Genomic DNA, 10,905 nt, shown 5'->3' with positions numbered 1-10,905 from the left:
AACATGGAAATTTGTACAGCTACTGCATCAGGACGCCATTAAAAGTATCAATTCTTTACATAACTATGCAATCGAATAGAAACAAATATGAGTAGAAGTCATAGAGTTAGTAATAAAGATTAACTCTATGGTACATCTGCAGTTACAAAAAATTGAGAGCCATGACAATTGACAGTTATCCGTGGTGTCAAAAAATTTGCTGTGGACTGTGGTTATTTTGCTTGAGAAACCTTAAGTTTATTTTGTCCAAAATTTTGTAATCATTTTCAGACTCCATTCCAATTTTTTACTCTAGGTAAAGGTACAGGAATAAGATTATAAAATATTTGCAGCTTTTCTGAGCCTTTATTTAAACGGCCTATTTCAAGCCATTAGCGGCATTTTGCTAATGGTGCATACCTAACATAAACTTGAGATGAGATTAATCTATTAAACCCAATAAAAGTCAATAGGTCATTTTGGGGCTACATCACAACCAAAGATATCCATTTCAATCAAAAAGCGCTCGAAACAATCAAGTCTCTATACTTATATGGAATAAAGTCTTTGTTTGTCCACCACGACAATTTGGCCAACATCTCAAATCACGTAACTCGAAATGACTGTCAGTTAACTAACGTGAATACGTAGAAAACAGAAAACGTTTAATACAGAATTTATTAAATAATGAATAAGCTATTTAACTTACCTTAAATTCGATGAATTTAACTGATTTTTCAATTTATACGTTGGTGACACTGTTAAATACTCGAACTCTGTTCTGTGCTCAGACCCATAAAAAGAAAAATATAAACACAAAAGGTGCTATAATTTATAGATATATAAGTAATCTGTCAATTTTAGTATCTAAAACATAAAAAAATAAGGTACTAAAATATTCAATTGGTAATCGAGTATGAGAAAAAGCAATTGTCATAACCTGATAATGAATTATCTACTGTCAATATCGAAGTTAAAAAGTAATATGTTCGTTTACAAGTATGTCTAGTTTACATTTGAAGGAATTGTTTCCTTCAAAATTTAGTTTTATTATATTTGTGGGCTACATATTTTTATTTGTAAACCAAGGTAAGTTTAGTTTATTTTGCATCAAATTATAATAACAATGAAAACTAAGGCTTTATTGAATAATATAAGGGAGTAGAAGGCACTTATTATACGTTAGCTCAGGCGTTTACTGCTGAGGTATTGTATTCTAAGTGAAACACATAATGAAACTTTCTAGTACCTAATAAAATAAATATTTTTTCTTTGAACATAAGAAATTGTTTATATGTAAACTTATTAATATATTTGAAAAAATCGTATAATTTACTTGACTTTGTTAGAATAAATTTTTCAATATTGGAAATACATATTTTGATTAATCTAGTCATACGTTGCAATTAATGAGACATTTTCTCAATAAAATAATCAAAACTAATAAACCTCCAAGATTACTATTGAAGTAAAAGTTCCTACCTACTCAATTTTGCTACTATAGGTTATAATAACAATTATTTTTTCATAATAATAAAATATTATGATCTGTATTGTCAAAAGTAGTATAGTTATTATTATTATTATTATTATTATTATTATTATTATTATTATTATTATTATTATTAAAAAAAGCAAAGGGTATTGATAACAGAATTATATTACTACATCCAATATGAGGGATAGTAGTAAAAATTCAATAAATGAAATGGTAATTATGACTTGTTTTCTTTATAATTATTTTAAAATCATTTACTTGCTCTTTTTACTCAATTGGAAAAAGTTTGGAAAAAATAAAGGATCATATATTTCTCTATCTACTTCAATCATAGTGATTCTTTTTATTTTCATTAGTTTTATCTGCATTTTTTCATATTCTCATTATTTCTAAACCAGTTTTCTATGTCAACAACAAACTTCAATTATGTGTGCAAGATGTATTGCAAAGTACGTCTTAGATCTTAAATCAATATACTTTTAGAGGTTTGCTATATACAAAGTTATTTATCAATTTTTATTCTACTAATATTATTTACTATAATTCATCTATCATTCTTCATGTTTCTTCTAAGTTTGCCTATTTGATATATTTCCTCCCAAGAAAGACATTTCAACAGACAACTAGTTAACATATTGACAATTGCAAAATCTTCTATTTTAGAAGAGATAAACGAGGGGTATCTTGAGTTTATGGAAAGTCTAAATTATAAAGAGGCACATTTGAGGAGCTTAAGAAATATGATTTTTTATTCCATTTCAAAAACATCCTCAAATCCCACAAGTTTGCATAAGGCCAATGTAATCAATAAGTATTTTCTGAGTAAATGTAAGGAGAGGATTGTTTTCTACAATAGCAATAAGCTGGAACCTTCTACAATTTTTTTTTTGTTATGGAAACTCAAATCAATTCATAATTTTTCGCCCGGTTGATACGCTACCGTTTTCCAAGCCGAAATATTCGCTGTTTTGGAATATGGACGCGCGATATTCAGTCGACAAAGTACAAGCCATAACGGCGCAAATGGTGTGCTCTAGACTAGTGCTGGAGTGCAAGAAGGTCCTACAAAATGGTGACTGATGGTATCAGGTCACAAGAACAAGTTGAACTGGACTCAGTGGTCAGACTGGGATGGGCGAACTAACTAATGGACCCCGAATCCATTATTGGAATACTTAAAAGTGTTACTGTCGCGTCCCTCAACAGTCAGCTTGCAAGTCGGTCTCGGCGGAGATGTATGAGACAAGCGAAGCCACACATAGATGGACCCACTGCGATTCTTTTACCAAACTGCTCCAATTAAATAGGCGCGAAATCCGAAAATCGAAGGCGCCATCTCCACATCATGGACATCACGGATGATCCGGAGTGTCGGCTTCTCAATGGACATCGGCCTTTGATAATGTCAAATGAGGCACAACGGAACTATCAGAAGGCCCACGTGCTTAGCGGCCCTTGGCACACAACGCTACTATGAAATATGAATTGATAATGGAATTTGTTTAAACTTAAATAGATTTTTAGGCGTTTGCTTTTCTAACTAACAATAAAATGCAGATGTTTGAAAGATTGTATGAGAATTATTCTAATCATTTCAGGTATACTCGTTACTGCTTCACAACAGTCTGATAATAATTATAATTACAATATAGTGACGGTGGTACTACTAACCGAGGTTTTAAAGTTAGTGGTTTCATCACTCTTATACTGTAGGGAGTAAGTTTTTATTTGAATGCCGACATAAGTGGTATATTCACGGTTTTTATTTTTCAGAAATTCCGCCACAAATCTAGTTACAGAAATTGTAACAAATAAAAACGTTCTGATACTTTATTTCATCCCTGCATTTTTATACTGTTTGTATAATAATTTGGCATTTTGGAATTTATCTTCCTTTGACCCAACAACGTATTACTTGTTGCTACAGTTGAGAGTTGTAATTACAGGTATTCTTTTTCAGGTAAGTGTCTTATAATAATCTATTTCAAATCTGTGTGAACTAGACAAAAAATTCCTATTTAATAGAATCAAACGCTGTACTAATATTAAATAGAAATATTTATGGACTTGGAATTAGAACTTGATATAACTAGTGCTAACTAAGTTAGAATTTCTGGAACTTTTGGTGATATCCATACTGAATACACTGTTTACAACACCACTACACTAACTGTCTAACACGTGCTTTGATAACAAAGTTATCCCCTTAAGAGACTGAAGGTAAACTAAAACCTTATATTAAATTTTCCCACCAATAAACCTTTTCCCGCGAAAATTAATCCCAGCGGGAAAAACCTCCTTGGCGGGAATCTTTACATTTATTCCTTGACTACTAAGCCATAGTGAGGAAGTGTCTCTTTGTCCCTACTTAAGCTACTTTTACACTTAGTACTTTCAATGCTTTCAAATACATCCAACAATTTATTATTGAATATTAATATTTATGTCATGATTATGTCAGCGTGATCGGCAATACTTGATTTTTTCATTACAGACGATAGCTTGGTTATCAAAACGTCTTCACACGTTTTATATATAAGATTTTGATAGACGCAGTTATTGCAATTGGATGAAGCGGGTAAATAATTTTATTCAGAAAGTTTTGGTTTATATATAAAAGTTTCTTGTTTCAATATTTTCATTTGCGTTCGTATTAACGTAGAAAATAAATTCAAATGTTACTTTAGGACTTTATTTATAAACTAATATGAGTGGGTATTCATATTTTTATTATAATTAATATCTCTGCGGCTTACAGGTCATTAACATCGGAACAGGAAGTTTCATTACAATAGATCTTAAAACTACAGAATGATAAATATGTTATGTTTAATATGGTTGTATTATTTTCGTTGACTAGATTTGAATCTAATGAAAATTTCTTCAATTAGTATCTTCTAAGACCTAATTTCGATATTTATTAAAATGTAATTTTGTATCTATCCCATAAATATCATAAGAACATCTGTTTTTTTTTTTAATTTTTTAATTCTACCATCATTTCTTAATAAAAAAGTAACATTTGACTACGCTAAAATGAACCGTTTACGAGAAAAACATCTTTTTGGGACCGCTCTTGTGATTATTTAGAAAAATTCAACATAATTTCATCGATAAGTTCATGTTGTCCTACAAAATGATATTTGTTGAACTACACGTTTTTTTTTTTGAAAAAGTTTTGTCTTCTACTACACTAAAACGTTTTTCCAGAAATTCTTAATTAACACTAAAGCCTTTCAGTTGATAATTTTACAAATCAATCATGGAGAATAAAAATGTAACATTTAATCAACACATCTGAAACACAAAATAGGTGAAACACCATAGATTAAAGCAACTGCCCAAATTGACCACCTGCTTCGTTTACACAAGCACTATTCGCACCAACAAGATTTTCCTCATTTTCTATCCAACTCTGATAAACGTGAGACTTCATATACCCCAACAAAAAAATCAAGGGGAGTAAGATCCGGAGACCTAGCTGACCAACCAATTTACCCACCTCGGCCTATACAGTTCTGTCCATAATCGGCATTTAAATGGACTCGTAAATTTGTTGAAAAATGTACAGAAGCTCCATCATGCTGAAATATCATATTTTGTCGGGTACAAAGAGGAACTTCTTCCAGAAGTTTTCGTAATATGAGAATGTGAAATAAATTTCTCTGTTTAATTTTTGATATTATGTATTCATCTACTATTCCAGCACATAAATTTACCGAAAATTTGCATCGGTAAATAATATTAATTTAGAAAATTTATATAGTTCGAGGTCGTCCGGCGTTATTCCTTCTGATATTTAAATTTCTTTCTCATATACATATCGATTCAGGTCGTCGTGAAGGAACCTCTATATACATGTTATATCCTGTTTAATCGGAGACTTGTTCTTTGGCGAACCTTGAATATTTTATCGGAACTACTAGGTATATAAAAACTAGTAAAATACACTGTCCTGGTATACCAATTTGCGTGTGGAGTTCTTTGTTTTTTTAAAAAATAAATGTTTTAAAACATTACTGGTATCAGTATTTCAAACTTGTTTTGAATGGTTTCAAATGATTCTTTTTTACTGATTTTAATATTAGAAAATAAAAATATTAATGTTATAATCATTTTTTACTTTTTAGGTGATTTTTAAGAAGATTTTAAGCCGAACTCAATGGATTTCCCTTTTAATTTTGACGTTAGGATGTATGATGAAACAAATTAATTTTCCTATCAATTCAATACCAATCAGTGACAGTGTTAAAAAAGCGACATCGGTTTCTTTAGGATTAGATGCTATTTTCATATTCACTCAAATAATATGTTCTTGTCTGGCTGGGGTCTACAACGAATATCTTTTAAAAAATCGTGGTGCCTCTGTAAATATTTTTGTACAGAATGTATTTATGTACTTGGATTCTATAGTGTGTAACGTACTAATACTTATTTTGAATGGAACTGTAATTCAAGCATTTACTTATGAAAATATCGCCAAAGTTTTCACCTATAAAGTGTTACTAGTGATGATAAATAATGCCGCTATCGGAATAATAACTAGTTTTTTTTTAAAAACGTTAAACTCTATATTGAAAACATTCGCAAGCGCTTTGGAATTAATTTTTACTGCTTTGTTAAGTTATTTGTTATTTGATATACCGATATATGTTAACACAGTATTAAGTATTGGGACTGTTTTATTAGCTACATTTTTGTATTCACAAAACCCTGTGCATAATCCCCCTAAACCAACCTCTGTTGATAAAGAGAAATTATTACAAATAGAAGAAGTGTGATACCAGTTAGTTTATATTTGTTATCGATAAAATAAACCAAGTTCAATCCTAAACAATTTTAATTTTACCACCTTGAAAAGCTGACAACTTTGCTAATAAAGAGATGTAGTTTTATGAGATGATACTGGAAAGAAGTACGTCTTTTTAGCTGGGCATTTTATTCATAACTATTCGACTTGTTAAACCTTGTCCTGTCTTAACTATTAATAATGGATTCGAATTGGTATAATCTTCTAAGGCTGCCTGCACATCTGTTACTTTTGGCAATTCTTAGTTCGATTCCCTTTTCTTCTTGACATTTATTCATACTATGAAATCAAACTAAATATTTATTCTTTATTGTTAAATTTTTCATCTTCTACTGCATTCTTTCAACTCGCAAACATTAATTTGGCTGTAAAGCCACATGTACGATTTTTTAAGAATTGTGCTCTCAGAGATCGGCGCGTACAATGTATATATTATATTAGATATGTAAAATTAATTACAAGAAACTCTAAAATATGAAAATATTCTTACCTTGTTTAAAATATAAATTATTATGGAAAAATGAATGAAATCAAAACTACAATTAGGAACATTATTTTTATATAATATTTAATATTAAACTGACAAGTTTATAGTATTTTTATGGTTTGCCTAAAACTGCACTTGTCTTCTAAAATGATGTTGAAGCAATGAATTATTTTTAGTTCCCATCTTCATGTTATATTTAGACTGGATTCTTTTCAAGAAGTGGATATCTCTAGCTTTTCTGCAATAAGTAATAAATAGATTAACAGTGTTATATGAAAATTCATCCACGCAGATTAACAAAAACGATTACTTAGATTGAACAATAATAATTATACTATTGTTCAAATCTATATGAAAAAAAGGAGGTTAATAATATTAAAGATAGATCGGAATATAAGTGGAATTCTAGTATTGGAAGAGAGAGAAAGACCATCGGGTTAGCATTCTATATCTCTACTCGCTTCTGATTGGTATTGTATGATACCAGCATTTTGGTCCGTGGAGTACAAATTAAATTTATGTAGAAAATGGTTTTGAATAAACTTTAATAATTTAAACAATGAACTTGACTGGATTTTGTACAGCGTGTAAGAAGAGACCAAGTTTACACCAGTTAGTTGTTAAAGTCACATATTGAGGCACTGCTGATAATCATAAATTCATTATTGATTTTGATCAATTATGAGCTAGCGTGGCACACAATTTGAACAGAGTTTCACACCCCAATATTCATTCATGATATGTCCAACACTTTCTTGGGATATATTTAGGGTCTCAGCTATCTCAATCAGCTTCCAAAATTATTTTGTGGATTTTCAATCAGTGACAGTAATATTATTAGTATTTATTGATTTGAAATCAGCTATGACAAATTAGTTCATTTTGACAATAATAGAGGAAAATACCTAGAGTCAATAAATAAGTAGTTTATAAAGAATAGATAAATGGAAGGTTCATGCCAGATTTTTTGTTTATAAGTGTTATAAAAAAATCATTGTCACTTACTTGGCAGCTGCTGCTTGTTGAGTTTCGGTCCAACCTAATGATCTATATTGTGCTAAAACTTTATGTAGTTTTTTATTATTTCTAGATGGGACCACAGCAAGAGCTCTATTAGGATTGAGACTTTGTTTATAATACTTCATAAGACTTCGATGGCCGACAGTTATTCCAGATGGTAGCACTAGCTGATAATCTGAACCATCTAATTCTGGTACTTCAACCTAAAAACGTTGAGTGAATAAATTTATTTGAGTATACTACTACACAAATAACCAGAGTGAGAATTGTTTCCTAAGTTTTAAAATTTAGATAACAAGGGATAGAACATATTAAATTATTAAATTAATACTATAATCAAGAAAATATTTTGATAAAGGTATTTGCAGTAATTTCATAAAAAAATATAGATTCTCATCTTTGATGTAGAAAATGGCAACTCTGCATACAAAATCAATCAATAACCTCAACACCTAATAAAACTTAATCGCAGTACCATAAATAATTGCAATAAAAGAAAACAACAAGCAATTATGTAGAAAATAATAAAGTTGATGGTTATTTATTTGTTGCCATCCTAATAAATGAAGATACCAACTACTATAATTAAATTAGAAGGACAACTACCCAATTCATGATAAATGTAAAGTGGACCATCACAATACTATGGCGTCGTACGATTTGGTCGCATCCGACGAAAATAAACGCAATTTTATCGTATATACCCGATGCTTTAACGAAATCGTACCATTTGACCGCTGCCTGTCACGTTAGACTTCTGTAGTACAGCACCATCGATTGAATTGTTTTTTTCTCCGGTAACCCGTTCATTCTTGTTGAAATAACAAATATTGCTTTTTATCATTTACAGACTTTTGCAGCTTCTGATCAAAGGAAAAATCGAGAGAAAACATGGTCCTGGTAGACGACAGGCTTCATGGTTGAAGAATATTCGCGACTTGCCCGGTTTAGGAGAGGGCACCCAAAGAAGAAGAAATCCCACTAATATACAACTAATGATATTGCTATAAAAAAGGGAATCTATGCCACATGCATATTATTATAAGGGGCATAAAAATTATGTGAGAATCATAAAAAAAATACACAACTTTCAAATTGTATGAGGTAAAATTGTACTCAAGAGTAGTATTTAGTATACTTACTTCTTCATCAACATTCTCTTTTTCTGTGTCTGGATATGAGGAAGAATAATCATAATAATCTGCATATTCAGCTAGTGCTATGCCTTCATGAATCATTTTACAATGACCTTTATCCAACATATGCTGCTGAGCTGCTTCTGCACAGTGAAAAGTTTTACCTTTTTCATTACACCACAAGCACATAAATCCTAAGAAAATAAATTTATATTATACATGTGTAACAGAATCATATTTTTAGGTGGCTACTGAAGTTTAAATTAATCTCACCTTCAGTAATTTTATCACCCAAGTACCTTAATAAACCTTGTACATCAACACAATATTCTATATCGGGTATAAAGAATGAATGTGCAAGAGTCATATGTTCCAAGTTCTTATAAAAATTACTGCTATGATTGGAGCAGAACAAACAATCATTTCTATCTATAGGATTTTCAACTGTATCATTCCATTCATCTGAATCTACTTCTTCTACTTCAGAATCTGAACCAACATTTGCAATATTTGATGTTTTATTTTGTTTATCAGTAGATACATCCAAAAATTCTGAAACAAGAAATAATTTATTGCCTTAATCAATTCATTGATCATGTTTTCTTACACAGAAATAGATTTTATAACAGAAAAAAAATACCCAAAAAATGTTAAGATAGTCTACTAGACTATCTATCATCTCACAAATTTATTATCAACAATTATTGATTGACCCTTAATCTAAATAAAATCAACACAAAGATAAACTTAAATACCAAGTCTTCAATTCAGGTTTTTGCTAAACCACTGAATAACTCTGCAAAACCATCCCTAATTAAAATTGTCGATAAAATTTTAGAAAACTAAAGACATTGATTCATACTTTCTTACACTTCAATTGGGGATTCAATCAAGTTAGCATTTAGTCCTTGCATGAAAGAAAAATCATTCTTCAAACCTACAACTTTGTTGAAACTTTAGTTTGCAACCATCCAACGTACCATAGAATGTATTAAATTCAACCTTACAAATTATTTCAATACACTATAAGATAATCAAAGAAACAACAAAATACCCTTCATTATGTAGATAACTTATTGAATTTGCCTGCAAATGATTTCTATACTCTATTTTAATCAATTCATATTTTCAATAAAATAAATTTGAACATACCTTCTGTTTTATTTTTCTCATTTTCTCTATGTTTCTTGGAGTTCAAATGATTATCATATGCATTTTGACCGCCAAAAGACTTTCGACATACTGTACAGTAAACACTTTTGTCTTGGTTAGCTATTTCGTTAATATTCCTTTGATTTTGCACTCTTATTTGGAAATCTTCTGAAGTAACAGGAGGCAGTTCAGCTACTTTTCTTTTTAAATTATATCTATGCCAATCTGTTTTATAATGTAACCTTTGTAGCTCGGCATCTTTAAATGCGACTCGACAAGAAATACAAGTAAAAGACTCTTTGCTAGAGTTCGTATTCATATTTTTTAAGACGTTTAAAATCTACGCTGAAAAATCTTTTATCACGTACCTCTAATCAGAAAAAATGTTTCACTCGAGTATATAATCTTAGTGTTTCACCTTAAAAATTTTTTATAACCTGATAAAGCATGATACACAATCTAAAATATGTATTGACATGCGCGGATATATATGATTATTCAAAACAATTTTCGCTCGTCTCGAACTAGTACTGAACAAGTTCAATTTGTTGCTGTAGCATAAAACTTTCGTTCATTGCAAGCATCATTTTTTTTCTTAAGAAAGGTTACAACTTGACGTTTGGTCACATAACACATTAGATTTAACAAATTTCACTACCGCTACCTAGCACAAATTAACAGCGTTTCGTAATATGACATCTGCTTCAGAACGTGTTGAGTTTATAGCATATGTTTATATATAATACTCCTATATGGACAGTTTCTATAAGTGAAAGCTGTTCCGGCTAAGGAAGACAATGGCAACGATTTTTCTATCCTCCGA

General features: G+C 30.3%; 2 protein-coding genes across 2 annotated transcripts; one reads left to right on the top strand and one right to left on the bottom strand.

Annotated features, from left to right (window-relative positions):
- Positions 1 to 173: 173 nt before the first annotated feature.
- On the top strand, positions 174 to 8,060 carry LOC130898740 (UDP-galactose transporter senju). Its single transcript, XM_057808228.1, has 4 exons — positions 174 to 1,068; positions 3,076 to 3,193; positions 3,251 to 3,437; positions 5,608 to 8,060. Exons 1-4 carry the CDS (start codon positions 981 to 983, stop codon positions 6,256 to 6,258), a joined length of 1,044 nt encoding a protein of 347 aa, XP_057664211.1. The 5' UTR covers positions 174 to 980; the 3' UTR covers positions 6,259 to 8,060.
- On the bottom strand, positions 6,830 to 10,891 carry LOC130898739 (cytoplasmic 60S subunit biogenesis factor ZNF622). Its single transcript, XM_057808226.1, has 5 exons — positions 10,083 to 10,891; positions 9,204 to 9,482; positions 8,937 to 9,124; positions 7,780 to 7,997; positions 6,830 to 7,012 (listed from the first exon to the last, which is right to left on the bottom strand). Exons 1-5 carry the CDS (start codon positions 10,399 to 10,401, stop codon positions 6,898 to 6,900), a joined length of 1,119 nt encoding a protein of 372 aa, XP_057664209.1. The 5' UTR covers positions 10,402 to 10,891; the 3' UTR covers positions 6,830 to 6,897.
- Between the last annotated feature and the right edge of the window lie 14 nt (positions 10,892 to 10,905).

Source organism: Diorhabda carinulata, chromosome 10 (assembly GCF_026250575.1).
Source record: "Diorhabda carinulata isolate Delta chromosome 10, icDioCari1.1, whole genome shotgun sequence".
NCBI classification, from domain to species: Eukaryota; Metazoa; Arthropoda; class Insecta; order Coleoptera; family Chrysomelidae; genus Diorhabda; species Diorhabda carinulata.
The sequence above is the reverse complement of the archived record's forward strand: the minus strand, read 5'-3'. Positions and strand labels throughout refer to the sequence as shown.